Raw genomic sequence first — 15,736 nt, 5'->3', positions numbered from 1 at the left:
ATCGATGCTGAGCAAGAGCTAAAGGGCCCCTGGGGGGAAGAGGCTGGGGCCAGACTTTTTTCAGTGGTGCCCAGGGACAGGACAAGGGGCAACGGGCCACTAGCTGGAACCCAGGAGGTTCCACGTGACCAGGAGGAGAAAATTCTTTGCTGTTGAGGGTGCCAGAGCCTGGAGCAAGCTGCCCAGAGAGGTTGTGGAGTCTCCTTCTCTAGGGAGATTCCAAACATGGCTGGACATGATCCTGGGCACCCTGCTGTGGGTGAGCTGCTGGAGCAGGGGGTTGGAAGAGATGATCTCCAGAGGTCCCTTCTGACCCTCACCATGCTGGGATTCTGTGACTCTTATCAGGTTGTAGAAATAAGAGGAGGTGGGAAAACTCAGCTGGGAGGCAGGATTCTTTTTACTTCTGTCCCTTGAGTGGGACAGGAATAAGGCAGAGTGACAGGCCACATGTTTGTAACAGTAAGAGTGGGGAGCACACAAGAACCTCTGGCAGGTGGGCAAGAAGGCAGTTGGCTTGCAGTAATCTATTAGGGGACAGTTAGTAAAATGTCTGGGAAAAAAAAAAAAGAGTCTTGTGACCTTTGGGAACAACCAGAGAATTGAGCAGCAACTCCCAGAGCAGGGACTCCCTTTGACTGTGCCAAGGACAACCACAAGAGAGCAAGCTTAGGGGTCCTGCCCAGCCACAGGCAGCACCTCCTGTGTGCAGCTGGTCACCCTGCACGGGTGGCAGTGGCAGTGGTCTGGCTGGAGGGCTGAGCTACAGATCACAGAAGCCTTGCAGCAGTCAGCAGCAGGTACCAAAGAAGGGCAGAAGGCTTTGGTGTTGCAGCTCTTTATGCTGGGAGGGAGAAGCAGGTCTGTGGATCACCCCTTCCAACAGGGAAATACCTGGAATGCCCCCAGGCCAACGGCCCCATGCCAAAAAGCTCACCTGAAAGGGATAGCCAACCCACGTCTGCCAGATGTCGTAAAGCCAGGGTTTCTGGGGAAGACATGATTCAGAGACTGAGCAGCTGAGCAACAACAAATAGTGTTAACTCAAAATCCTCAATACGTAAAACTTCTCTAAGTGGAGCAGACTAAGAGGCCACAGTCTTGATAACTGTTCTCCACCAGTTTCTAAAGAGATCTTGCATCTCAGATTCATTGTATTGGTCCCAGTTTTTTTTGGCTTCTTTTTAGGACACCTGAAACATTCCAGTTCACCATTTCATCATCCAAAGCAGTGGGTGTGTGTTTTATTACTGCAATTACCCAAGATACGTTGCTACAGTGATTAGATTTTGCTGTGTTTACCAGCCACACACACCACTGGTTCATGATGATAACCAGTGTTTGAGGAGAAGAGCCAGAGGAACACAGACATGCTGAGAACTCTTCTGCTCTCAAGAGAAGCATTAATGACACCCCAGGCAGTGCTCACAGAGTTACAAGCAGCACTCTCTCTGTTATTCCAAACTTCTGACTCAGCAGCAACACCTCAATAAATAACCATGAAATACACCATTGTTATGACCCCCAGAAGTGCTGCCAAAAAGAGTTTATGGCCTTCCTGGAGAAAAACATGGCCACATGATGCATCTGTAGGTGTTAACAAGCCACGATGTAAAATCATCTGTGTGACACCTTAAACTTGCCTTATATTGATTGCTCATAAATTATTTTATCACTCAAGTTGAAATGGTAATTTAAAAATTAAGTAAAACCTCAGTGCATACTGCAGCCTATCATCTAGATTACATAGATCAAACATCTGAACTCCAAGAGCCACTGAAACCAGTGAGTCTTTCAATGGCCTTCAAGAAAATCTAGAATCAGTCCTCATTTTGTTAAAAATGTAAGACTATTAGTCCTTTAAAAAATTAACTTACATCGTACAGAAATATAAATCCAACAATGGAGGATGTAAGATAGAATGAAAATCGCCAGCTGCAAAGTTAAAAACAAAAAAATAAGAATAAAGCATTGTATTTTTTTAACAGATACTGTCCTGAGCCAGAATTACTGCAAATCATTGTATATCACAGACAATCTTTACATAAACATGCCCTCACACTTTACATTAAGGGTTGGTCACATGTTAACTCTATCTGAATTATTAATCTTTAAATACTTTAGTTTCGACTAATTGCTAAAGTAAGAAATTATTTTACATTATCACCACACAGATATCTCACAGTTGTGATTACAGCAGTGATTTTCCAGCCAGGCATGAGCTGGTCAAGAGAGTGGTCACAGCAAGCATAATAAATTCCCTAAAAATTAGCGTGTGATAACACCAACCTTTCCCACCATATAAATCCCTCTAGAATATTGACACTGGACTAAGAACATCTCACAGTTCCCTAACTCCAGCAGCCCTTCCATGTGGCACATGCTTTCCAGCCTGATTAATCACTGCAAATGCTGTGAGCATCAACTGGGACTTGTTTCAGCTGCTGGGTTAATGTCTTTTGATCTCTCTTAACATCAGTTGTTGAAAACAGGGGAGCCCTATGAAACTTTAACAACTACTTCTGGATTAGTTTGTGTCTTACTACAGAGGTCTGAACTAACTCTGAGCCCCAGTGTTTGCCTAGGTGTGCCAGCATTTAGCTTTATCTGAGCTTTTTTGTGGCTTAAGTGGATATTCATCCCAGCAGATAAAACCTACAGGTTTTCCCCACTGATCTGTTACATCAGCAAAGGGAAAAAAGTTCTTGTGTGTCTTAGGGAACTGTGTTGTTGTTGATGGATGTCAGAGCAGGATGCTGTGATTTGGAGCCAGCAATCAGCGTGTGGGAGGAATTGTCCCCAGGACTGGGTGTGGCTGTTCCTGCACCCACCTCTACAGGTGATGGAAAACTCCTTCCTTTCCACTCTTCCCCTTGGCAGGAACAAGCCTGACCTTTCCCAGAGCAGCTCTTCAAGATCAGTAGGAAAACAGTGTGGGATTTCACATGCTAAGAAAGGTCGTAGTCACAGGGACAGGCACATGGCCCCAAACCTGGTGAGAACCTTTTGTAGAGCAAGAGGCATGCTGGAGGAGAGCAACAAACAGCCTCCCAGAAAACCTCAGCTGAATAAAAAGGAGGAGAGCGAGCCTCAAGAACTCCCTACAAATAGACTGAGAGGTGTATAAAAGGAGATTGTGGTCTTTGGCAAACATTAATGAAGTGTCATATGACAGAAGATAATAGGAACCTGTCTGGTGAAAGCAGTCCCTACTTTCTGAGCCCATTACCTGGAGACTGATACCTCAGGTGAAAGAATTGGATGTTCAAAGACTAAGCCAGCATTTTGCAAGAAAAAAAATAATAGAAAAGCTGAGGACATGGAATGGTAGAAGCTAGACAAGATAACAGGTCTCACACCTGTGGTGGCCAAGAAAAAAAATTATAAAATTGCCACTTGATACACTGGTAACAAACAATTGTTTTACTTTTCAACTTTAAAGCATCTTTCCTTGGGTGATTAAAAATAACACATCAGAACACCCACTACACAGAAAAATTCAAAGGTACATGGTGGAAATTAGGAGAGCAAATGGAAGGAGAGTGGAGCCCACAATCCTGGCTCAGAGTTAACCAGGAGATGCTAGGAAAAACCAAGACAGTGGCATGGGACAAGCTTTACACAGGGGCAAATTCTGCCCTCATGCCTCTTGTTCCAAACCGGGGTGGTGGGAGCAGTCCAGTGGATACAGAGGGACTGATTCTGTGTTGGTTGTGAAGTGTAAGCAGTTCTCTGAATCAGATCCAAAGCACAGAGCACCCAACAAGGCTGTGCCGTTAGCCCCCAGCCTTACAAATATATACTGAACACACTTGGCAACAAACTCTCTGGGCTTCAGATGAATTCATTATCCATGTAAGACTGCCAGAGCAGTCTCACTTTGCATTTAGCCAAGCTGCCTTATGAATTTGGTGTACAAAACGTAAAGTAAAACTCATTCGAATCCGCCAAATTTCACCCAAATGCCTTTTAAGCTCTGGACTGGTCATCAGGGAGAGCACTGAACAACAGCCATGCAAAAGGATTTTCTGATTTAACTTTAGAAATCTTTTCTTTTGAACTGAGTTGAAGAAAAAAAGAGTTTTGTAGGTGAAGTTAAAGGCTGGTAAGTCTTTCAAGGCAGAGACGGTTTCGTGCAAAGGGCTTTCCACACCCCAGCATTGCTTAACTGGGAGTGCTAATAGCTTAAGTATGGTTCAGATCTGGCTCATCAGATTTTCCTTCTGATTCAGAAAAATGATCCTGGAGATTGCAAGCTTTCAAAAAAATTTCACAAGGCTCGTAACGCTGACTACTAGCATGGAATTATTCTGTTCCTCATTTGCTGCCTTGAGAATTATATCCAATTAAATTCACTGACAAAGAGCAGAGCAAGGCTCACAAAATTGCACAAGAGAAACCTGTTTGCTCCATTCTCACTCAAGCTGCCAAGCCAGTTTTAATTTCAGTCTTTGGCTGTGTATTACTAGAGACACACATCCACAGCAGGCAGGTCTTTTATCAATAGCAGGAAATCTTACTGTCACTTGTAAAACCAAGTCAGCTCATCCACAAAACAAGGGCAGAACTGGAACACGTGTGTCAGTTTGCCAGGGAAGTTAACTTCAGAGACATCTCTATCAACGAGGTTTTTGCCCAACAGAGGACATCATCACATCATTATCATCTTGATTCATACCAAAAATAATCTTGATAAAGTACTCAACTTTGAGCTTTGTAGTTGTACTTGTAACCCTCATTCCTTAAGTTAATCTACACTACAAGAGGTTAAATATTATAATCATGTGAATTTTTTGCCAAGGTAGTTATGCTAGTCAAAATCCAAACACACAGGACATAAGGAAAGTGTTTTACACTGCTGCAGCTCATATCAGTACCCAGAAGGGATGAGCTATGCAAGCAAAGCCATGCCCATCTGGGGATCTGCAATTTGTATGAGATTTGGGATAACGTGGGGATAGTTACATAGCAAAATGTTTAGGGCTGGGAAAGTTCTCACACATTTGTGAAAAATCAGACTTTTGCATACATTTCCAGTTTTCTATTATATGAGGGAGGTTTTGAAACTTTTTACATATTCATTATTACCACTCAAACTTGCTCAATAGCCCACTCTCGACAGCACATTTGATCCCATGTTTTGCACAGTACCCCACATCCAAGCTGTGACATCCATCATGCAGTTCAGATGCCACAGTTCCTGCTCTCGAGCTCCTTTCTGCACAGGTAATAGCATCCCAAAACGACAGCATGGGCACGTAAATAAACAAGAGTGAATAAGCATTTTTGTTCCCCTAGGATTACTGGCAAACAGAAATATATTTTCCTATTCTCCACATTTTCATTAAATGCTATGTAGCAGGAGCCTATGAGTAAGTCCAGTATTACACAATAAAAAAAAACCAAAATATTTTAAAGGTTGTTTTCTTTTTGGTTGGTTTGTTTGTTCTTCCCCTCAGGAGAAACTGTTAACCTAATCTTTTAAAGTCACACCACTGGGAGAAATGCTATTAGATCCCTTCAATTTATTTGTGGTTGCACCAATCAAAAACCACGTTAGACCAACCCAGCTTTCTGGAAATGAGTCCTCATTAAAAGGCACCTGACACCTCAATATTTTTTTTCCCAAAACAGCAAACCCCATAATAATAAAACACTTGGTCTTTGCTTACAAAGCTTCCTGGAATTTCCGAAGCACTGTTGGGATCTCGAGGTTTCGCCGCCTCCTAAACCACTTTTCCACCAAATGGACAGTACAGTTGCACTTTTTGGCAAGGCCTTGAATATCTGACTGCAAAGAAGGGAAAAGTGTTAGCAAAGACACACGCTCCAATGCCCTTTTCATTTATTTAGTAGTTCACAGATCAGCTTCCCACTGCTGGAAGGTCTTACTTTAAGAATATTACTAATATTAAATGACCTATGGGGGTTCACCATGCAGGTAAACCTCCTTGGTTTTGATTTTTTTTACCTTTCTGGTTTAATTTTTGAGTGACACTCCCAGAAACCATGGACTTTTAAGACAGTAATTTATATAAATAAAGCATGTGGGAAATGTACGATTTCATGGCTTCTAATGGTCTCAGAGATGCAGCTTCTACAGCCAAGCAAGAGGTTGGGCTGGAGAGGGAAGTGCTATGTTTCAACACACATGGACAGTAGGTAATACCTCACCTCATTATAATTAATTATTTGATTATGTTTAAATGAGTCTTGCAATGAGGCATAGGTTTGGAATTAAGGTGACTTGAGCTCTGTTCTCAAGTCCAATGTACTTCTGTAGTACAGGGCAAGTCAGTTAATCTTACTGAGCAAAATCCAGACCACCTCCTTTTGACACCTAAAAGCACATCAGGACTAGAGCCCGGCCTAGAAATGCATCTGGCCCAAGGGCAAGTCGTGTGTCTCTGCTGTATGTGTGCTCTGGAGGTGAAGTGCTCTGCTGTGCAGCCCTGCTAGTGTGTGCCAAGCACAAGGCTTAAGTGGGACTCCAGCATTTCTGGGTGCTCAGTGCCTGTGGCACTCCCTCTCCTCCATCCCCAAGCAAGGAAGGTGTGGGCTGACCTCCCCTGAGGCTGCTGTAGGAGTGGAGGCAGCGTTTGACTCATCCCTGGGGAAGCTCTTTCCCCGCAAGGCTCGTAGGCAAATAGTGGGTGGCAGCAGCTCAGCCTCCACCAAGGTAAGTCCTGCTCAATTAGTGTCCTCAGAGAAAGCTCTGGTATGTGAGCTGAGGCACCCCAGCTGCTGGGGAGGGCAGGAGTCCAGACAGCCTTTGTGTGCAGCCCATCCTGCTGGCTGGGCAGCTCCCTCCTTGCCACGCAGGGATAATGGCTTTGTTTTGAGCACGAGGGAGCCTACATGCCCTCAGTGGCCAGCCAGGCCTTGGCGTGCTGCCTCTGGCACGCTGGTCCCCCAGCTGGATCCCTGAAGGAGGCAGGCTGAATCTTTCCCATGCACTGATGAGTATCAAACATGCAGTGCTTCCTTTTGGAGATTAATTGTCAAACTGCGCTCATGCAGAAGGAAGGTGTGAAACAGAGAAAGCAGGAAACTTGCCCAGAGAGAGGAGAGCTCATGTGTGAACACAAGCAACGCTGTTCCTGATGATATCAGGCAAAAGACACAGCGAGAGAACAACAGAGTTAGGGACAGAAAGTAAAGTTCCACGTATCAGTAAAGATCAATATCCCTCATTATTAGAAAGCACATCTTTATTTTCAAAACAGTGCAGGAAGACTGCAGTTGTTTGGTAAGTGCAGTTCAGTGAACTTTCAGAAGCTGCATTCACAGCAAAGTACCTGCTTCTCCATCAATAACCATTTTTTGAGAGGGTAAACATCAGTTATTGGTTTTTTTTCTGGTTCAATTTCAAAAACAAACAGCAAGGTAATAGAAAGATTGCTTTTCTTCCTCACAAGCCAGGATTAAGTATGCAGCAATATAACAGATCAAAAGGCTTCCATACCAGCAATCCAACATCATTGCTTGCAATAAATATGATATCACTTTCCAACAACAGATGTCAGCTGATGTTTTCTCCAGGCAGAATGAGTTAAAGATGGAACATGGATCTTCACTGGAAATATTATTAACAGTCTAATCTAGAACAGCATGCCAGAAAATTAAACATCTTAAACATATTTTCTGTTTTGGATGCCATATACTCTTGTCAGCAGAACAGCAACAAAAACCCAAATAAATTAAGTCATCTGTCAATCAGCTGGAACTCATCCCATGATGTCATTGCTGATTGAAACAGTAAGATTGTGAATTTCCAAAACCAAAACTAGTTTAAAAGAATGAGAATCCTTACTTGGGATGGATGTTTTGAGCACTCCCGGAAATAACTCTCCAAAACAGGATTAGGCTGTGGCTTCACACGTCTTACATTCTTTATACCTAAGGCTTTTGCTAGAGGTAAAGCAACATATCTGAAAAGACACACCACAAAAAAAACTTTAAAAATACAACAGAGTTTGAAGACCTTAGCTAATCTCACGCCAGCACATGAAGAAAATTCATGTGAAGCAATTTAATCTGCCACAGGATATGGCAGTGCACTGTGGGAAAGCAATCTCCCTTTAGCTAATCCCAAGAAACACAGCACATTAGCAGCCATGCAAAAAGGCCCACTCAAGGACTCAAGTGAAACACTATACAATTTAAAGGAAATATGCTGATTTTTGTGTAGCTGTGTTTTTCAGAGGCACATCGGAGTCAAGCAACACTTCAGGGAGAGTGACACAAGAACGGAAACTCTCTCCATGTAAGCTGGAAGATTGCTACTGGGATACTTTCTCTGAGTGGCACATAGTCATTTAACACATTGCTTCAGCAGGCTACCACTGCCCAGGATGTTGGATTTGGCTTGTGGCACCCAGCAACTCCTCCAGATGCTGAAACCTTCTCTTTCTCTTCCATTTCCCAACAGACATTGCTGCGGAGCAGGCCAAACGTTTCGCTGCTCTGTTGGGCAGGTTTTCCTGAAAAAGCCCCTCTCAGTGCTGCTGACATCAGCAATGGCTTTGTCACTGCTCCTAGGAGCAGTCAGCTTCCCTCCCTCCTGGGCAGACCCTGCAGGCCGGACGTGGGGCTAATTGTTTACACGAGCCATGTCCACCAGCAGTGCAGTGACACACGGCTGGGCGAGCGCCGACTCAGGAGATCCTGAGTGCTTAGGAACATATGATCCAAATCACTTTTGTTCTCTAATGTCAATGATCTTATCTGATTCCATTTTAAGTCTGGCCAGCTTATGATGGTCCAAATTTCTTCATTCTATCCTGAAATAATTATAAAAACCTACTAATCACATTTTTTAGAGGGGAAAAAAAAAAAAAAGGAAGCCAAGCAAAAAAGGCACAAATAATTAAGTCAAAGCACTGCAAATCTTAATGTACTTGTAGCTTTCTTCTATGGAGCCAACCTCGGCCTGTCCCATAAGATTCCAGCTGCAGAAGCAATCCATCTTTCAGTGCCAAAGCGAGGGAAAAAAGGAATAAGCATTACTGTATCTGCATAAAATGTTCATCTGAAACTTTGAGATCACTCCAGTCTGCCCAGTTTTGCTACAGCTAGACACCTGGGGTCTATCAGCCTCACACAAATGTTCTGGTGAAGGACCAAACAAAAGGAGAGGTTTGGTTTGGAGGACAAACACCTCTAACCCTTCCACCAAAGGAGAAAAAGCAAAAGGAAATCCAAACATTTCCATATTAACTTTATCTCTAGTGAAAGGAGATAACTAGAGTTATCCAAATGCTGTCCTAGAAAAGCTAGATAGAAATATTTTCCTTTCAGACTGGACCACAGCCACATGTTCCTAAGAGTGGAAATATCTCCCAGTTTTTCACCTGCCATATTATCTGTACTGAATCTTTCTAGCAAACCCCTAACTAATCCTCCTTTATAAAAGCAGAAGAACATTGATCTAAAGATACATTACTTTTAAAAATTTATTAGTATTAATGACGATTAACGTTAGCAAAACACTCCATTTGTGTTTCTCACCTTTCACTGAAGAATCTGATGATGAGCAATACAAAAGCATATGGTATTGTGGCATATAACTGATGTGGTTTGGGAAAGACAAGTCCATCACGGTCTACAAAATGTGCCCACGTGACATTGATAGGCATCCAGATGTTCTCCCACCAGAACCAGCTGTTCAGTGTCTTTAGTATGTCCGCCATGCTAAGCAAATAAAAAGATCATGAAAAATTATTCCTGATATATTAAAATGAAAATGCATTAAATAACCCATACTGAGCCTTGTTGTGCAGAACAGTGGTTCCCTGCTGGCAGGGCATTTCCTGAAGATCAGGTACAAGCAGCACATGAGGGGAGGTCCCACAGGAACAAGGACCTGCATGGGCTGCACTGGTGTTGTGTCCCCAACAAGGACACTCTACAGAGATGCTCAGGTGTCCCCAGACTAGACCAAGAGCAAACAGACCTAGGCAGTGAAGTCAGCTTGCTCAGGAAAAAAGAAATAAAATCAGGAAGCTGAAAACCCCATGGTTGTGATCATACAGGTGGGATTATAAACCAGCAGAAGATAAAACAATGCAGGACCTCTGACATCTGCAGGGGGAGGCAATCTGCTGTCTCATTCCAGTCATTCACATCAGACTGCTTAGTACCTGGTCAAATCTTTTGCAATAATCATTTCTCATCTATCATAGCAAGACACAAAGGATACTGAAGAGGACTGATCTTCCCTAGGCTGTCTTGGTAAAATAAACATAAGTGGGTGGAAGAGTGTCCGGGAGGTGACTGAGTTCTGTAACAATTAAGCCATTTAGCTGTTAAATTACTGCTGCTTAATATGCTAATACACCTTGAGCCTGCTTTGGCACAGCGCTGTGCACAGGATCAAGCAGAACAATTACACTGCACAGAAAGCTTTTTTTGGGATTTACAAGAAATACTGTGATTTAACTGTGACCAAATCCTAGACTAGAGTAAAAGGTCTAAAACCAGCTCCTGAAGAATGAAGGGGGAAAAAAAATAAATCACTTAAACCAAAATATTTGATTATTGTAGAAGTCTAATTTTCAACCTTTGCATCCTACATAATATATTTAGAAATTTCTGTTTCCCTCATTTAGTTGTAAGGACTTTAGAGTACAAACATGTTATATATCCTATAAAAAATATTCTAAAATTGAATAAAACCAGAAGTTACTATAATGTTTTCCATAAGGCTGAAATATGTAATTTTTCTATAACTTCTAGGAGTAATAAATTTAAATAACTTTTTCCACACTAACACTTCTTGTAAACCAGAAAAACACACGAGGAAATAACTGATTTCACTGAACTATAGTTCCAATGAGGAAACAGTTGAGCTGGGAACATTTCACCTGAGTCTCTTCATAGTGTTAGACGTCCCACTGGAAGATCTCACAGTGATATTTTGGATAGAACCATAGAATCACTTTGGTTGGAAAAGATCTTTAAGATCAAGTCCAACCATTAACTCTACCAAGTCCACCACATCTACACAGCTTTTGAACATGTCCAGGGATGGTTTACTCAAGGATCAAGTGATAAGATCAAATCATGCTGAGGACAGATGGTGGTTGAGGCCTTTTCATGTTCCTCTGTATTTGAGCAGGGGCCACACGACTTCAGTTTTGCCTGCAGCCACACGTAGCTTCCACCCATTCTGGACCAGGCTTTTGGGACTTGGACAGGGCCAGCTCTGAAGCCCACTTCAATCAAGAGCTACACGAGCAACTGCTGTGACCCACATCAGGCTGTCTCCACTAAGCTGAAACCTCTATGAAACAGCAACTTGTATCCATCAGGCAGAGCTGGGTTAACGAACACTGTGAAGCCATTTACTGGCCAAGCACAGTAGTCAGTGTTATATTAATATTAATAACCCAGCCATTTAATCCTTTTAAACGCCAAAAGGGGACAGTAAAAACCTACTGAATGAATTGTGTGTGTATAAGCAAAAAAAAAATAAAGGAGGGAGAAATCACTGTTCCTGCGCTGAGACTTTATGTGCCAAGTTTCAGCCTAAAGCAATTTTTTACTGCTGCATTACCAACTCCTGGAAGTCAGGATTTGTAATGGGGCTGCTAACAGCCCCTTAACTGCAGCTAGCAGGCGCCGTGATAATGAAGCAGGGCTTTGAAACGTGACATTTTAGGTCAGACAGAAAGGCTGCAAACCGCCCTAGAAGACCAGGGGAGAGACTCATTACGCAGTTCTGCTTCCTAATATATCTGTATTTTTCAACTAGACTGTGCATTGCAAAATCACTAACCAACTGGGATAAAAATAGGTCGATCTGTTAGAACACAGTGGAAAGAGCACTAACAGTTGGATTATGGTGAGATGGATTGTGATTGAATATGAGCCCAAAATTCTTAAACCCTAGGAAAAAAAAAAAAAAACCAAAATTTGGTGCATATTTTCATATTGGATTCTTGGGATGTCACAAGTTCATGTTTTCCTCCCACACATGGATGCCCTAGCACATAACTACCTTTTCAGGCTCAAACCAGTTTCTACACCTCTATCAAACTAAGATACACCTCTATCAAACTAAACTCATACGCATGTGCTTAATCTCAAAATTTAAGGGAGTTCTGGGATCTGGGGCCGATTCACAGATTTCAGTAGAAATCTTTCGTCATAAACACCAAATAGACTCACAGAAAGGTGAATTCTCTGATGCTTCCATCTGTCCCCCCTTGTATTTGTTAGCAGGTCTTTTCTGCCACGCAGGGGATTAGACCATCCCTGAAGAAAGTTGTCCAGGTAATTCTTAGAAAACTGTTGATGAGATTCCACATCTATCTGCAGCCTGTTCTTATGTTTCATTACCCTTGGACTGGATGCTCACCCTGCATCCAACCTGTGTTTTCACTGCAGCAAATCAGGCCATTCCCTGAGCAATCTCGAAGATTTCCATCTTCATAATAGCAGCTGTTTAAGTAGTTGGGCTGATTTCCTGTCTCCCTTCAGCTTCAGTTTGCATCATGAGGTTCCTGGAGCACCTGGAAAGTGAAAGAGTCTTTCCAAACACACCTGGGCAGCAGCTATCTGAGCATTTTACAGTTTCTCTTCCTGCCCTTTTTCCTCTTCAATGGCTGACAGCTGTAGCTATGCCATTAAGTAGTTTTATCCCTCCTTCACTCATGGAGGTCCTCAAACATACAGGAACTCCATAAATACTACTTTGTCATGTACATCAACACATGCAAGCCAGGTTCTCTTCTGCACTACAAACAAGCTGTGGCCCTTTCAGCTTGCTGAGGAATATCTCATCAAACCCACATATAGCTTACCTATTTTCCTGTATGAACTGGGAACAGCTCAGCACTAGCTTTCTTTATCATTTCCTTCTCCACAAATACACACTTGCTACTTCCTAGAAACTTTGATTAAAATTACTATTGGAAATCAGTTACACTTCTAAAGATGAACTAATTTATTATCCCATTCTCTCTGCCCAAAAGGTTCTTCCAGTGTTCCCGCAGCATCACTGATAGAAAAAATCCAGCTCTGCAGTTTACTGACATCTACGGCAGCCACCGTCCCAAATGCCAATCCTCATTATCAGCTTGCTTCACATCATGATTTGGCTTCATTCTGAATCATTTACTTTGAATCCATTTGACCCTAAACAATGGCTGTGTAAATTGTGAAAGAAGAGGCCAGAGGATGGCGAGGAGGAGACACAGAAAGCACACAGGTCCTTTGTCTCTAGCAAGCTTTCTGTTAGAAACACCACAGCTGCCATTTACTAATTTCTTCTCCTGATTACCAGCTACCTGGGACAACAGTGGCAGAGTGACTTCTCAGAACCCTTCATCCCACTTCTGTGTCAGCAGAGGTTGAGCAGCCAGAGAGAGCAAACTCTGCTTTCAGGCCACAGCCAGTGAAAGGCACATTGTTTGCATGCTGCTTTTTCAGGAAACAAGGTTTTGCCCTCACAAGTGCTATTGTATTACATGGAGACCAACCTCAAGCACTTGCATATATTTTAAATATGTTGTGTATACTGTTTAGTTTTGGTGTTAACCTAAAGAATTTTGGCAGGTTGTTAAATCTTAACAGGTTAGGAAGGCGGGCAACCCTTTGGCTATCCAATCTTACATTGAGGACACCTCCTCCAAGTGCCTGTGTCAGTGGGAAAGGGAAGGCATCCATCACAGGTCCTCTGGTAGAAGGGACTAACAAAGAGGCAGAGGCCTTTCTGCTGTCCCTGCTGCCACCCAGGGACTATGAGCAGTGATGGTCAAGTAGATGAGCAGAGCATCTCCTCATGCAGTGCCCTAAATCCATGTGGGAAATGGAAGAACCAGCTTCTTACCACTTGTGTGAGTGGAGTGTGTTTTGCAACAGGCTCATTTTATGCTGCCAAGAAAATTTCACTTCAGCAGCTCTATGGCTGCAGCTCTTGGGACCCATGTTTGTCCCATTAGCATAAAACCAGAGGACATTTACTTCTGCCAGGAGCCTGTTACCACACAAAGGTTCCAGTGTTACCACAAGTGGTGGCAACCAGTTCCAGTGCTGGGATCAGGCTTTAGATAACTGGATTTCAAAGGCAGCTGATCTCTTCATTTTTCATTAATTGTCCCAAATTGTCATTTTCCCCTCACACACCCCCATACATCAGCATCACCATTATCATCTTCTTTGACAGAACTGGAATCGTTGCCCTTTCTCTACAAGGACCCAGAAGTCATTCTAACAATAAAACAAAGATATTTTAGAAAACTAGAAATTTCCCCCACATCTTGGAAATACTCCAAATTAATCAGCCCCTTGCTAAGGAAAGATATCCTCCATAGCCTAATCTAGTTTTAAACGGGCTAGTGCAAAACAGGAAAATCAGGAATGATTACTTCAGGAACTGTATCCCTTATAATTAAAGGAAAGCCTACACAGTTGGGAAGTATCAGTGTGAAGTTTCCTTCAAAGCTCTGTTCCTTGGATTCTTGATATATTCAATTTAAAAAAAAAAATCTTGTGTTTTTAATGCCATTAAGCAGAAAAAGGTGAATCTTGGTTCGACAGAAACTACATGACTGCATTTTGAGAAAGAAATTCAGGAGCTGATTTGAGGTGGAATTTCTGGCTGCTGTGGTCTGGGCGATGAATCCGAGCCAAAGCTTTGTGTTCTCCACATAAAAGCTCTTGCTTCCAAAATCTGCATTTCCAAAACCAGAACTAAGAGAAGGTGATATCCAGGTTTGAAGGATGTGTTAGGAGGATTTCCTGTCCTTATTCACAGAATAAATTAGAAAACTCAGTGGATACTTACCACAAACATGCAAGTGAAAGAAGCCCTAGTTTTTCTAAGCATCTTATTAAACTGTCTACTCAGTTTGACTCCAAAGGTATAAAAGGGAAAGAATTAAATCAGCAAAAGGCAAGAATAACATAATCCTCCTATTTCTCTCATCATTTGGTAGAACTGGTAAAGCTGGTGCTGTGACTGCTGGGAAAAACCAAGTCTCCTAGATATCAAAAGAGATAGCAAAGCTGTTCCAGGCTATTAATCAACATTAAACCAAAGTGGTTTAAAAGAGTAAATAAAGATCAGATCCACCATATCACACGCTTTGGTTTTGCTTAAGACTAAGCAGTATCTGCAACACCTAACACACAAGCTGCAGCAGCAGATTTGTGTTCTGGTAAAAATACAGAGCACATTGTTCAAAGAATCCAAACTGCAATTGCCACCATGGAACACATGAAAAAATATGGGACTTAAACTTTGCTGCTAATAGTTACACAACCTTTTTCCTACTGAGGAGAGCAGAAGCACTAAGAGACACCTTTAAAAAATGTCCCAATACTACAGAAAAGTGAGTTTTAATAAAATAAAAAAACCCCCACATGTACAAACTCTAAGCTGTTAATGGCTTAGTATTTGTGCAAGTGTTGTCAGCTCACATGGTGCCATACAGCCTTTGCAACATACAGCAGCCACTTTATACATCTCCTGACACACTTGCAACTGCCAAGTTTGAGAAATCACAGGATGTGACACCAGATTAGCTTCTCCAGTGATCATGTTTTATGCTGAAAAATTATTAGTCCCTAAGGCAATAAGAGCAGCCCCAACCACGCAGCAGTTGTTAGTGGTAGGTACCTGCCAGCTGGAGAGACAGCTCCTCCTGCCACTCTGGGTGCTGCTCTTTGCACTTGATCGAGCAGCATTTCACCCCCAATTCACATAAGGGGCTTGAAATATGCTCTGTGG

General features: G+C 42.5%; 1 protein-coding gene across 1 annotated transcript in view; it reads right to left on the bottom strand.

Annotated features, from left to right (window-relative positions):
* Positions 1-9,692, bottom strand: part of CERS3 (ceramide synthase 3) — a 29,034-nt gene extending 19,342 nt beyond the window's left edge. The window contains exons 1-5 of the mRNA XM_008937821.1: positions 9,511-9,692; positions 7,814-7,931; positions 5,673-5,791; positions 1,878-1,935; positions 938-988 (exon numbers count right to left, since the gene is read on the bottom strand). Coding sequence (XP_008936069.1) covers positions 938-988; positions 1,878-1,935; positions 5,673-5,791; positions 7,814-7,931; positions 9,511-9,692 — 528 coding nt within the window. The remainder of the gene's footprint in view (positions 1-937; positions 989-1,877; positions 1,936-5,672; positions 5,792-7,813; positions 7,932-9,510) is intronic.
* Positions 9,693-15,736: the final 6,044 nt, after the last annotated feature.

This window comes from Merops nubicus, unplaced genomic scaffold (genome assembly GCF_000691845.1).
Source record: "Merops nubicus isolate BGI_N331 unplaced genomic scaffold, ASM69184v1 scaffold21470, whole genome shotgun sequence".
In the NCBI taxonomy this organism is placed as follows: Eukaryota; Metazoa; Chordata; class Aves; order Coraciiformes; family Meropidae; genus Merops; species Merops nubicus.
The sequence above is the reverse complement of the archived record's forward strand: the minus strand, read 5'-3'. Positions and strand labels throughout refer to the sequence as shown.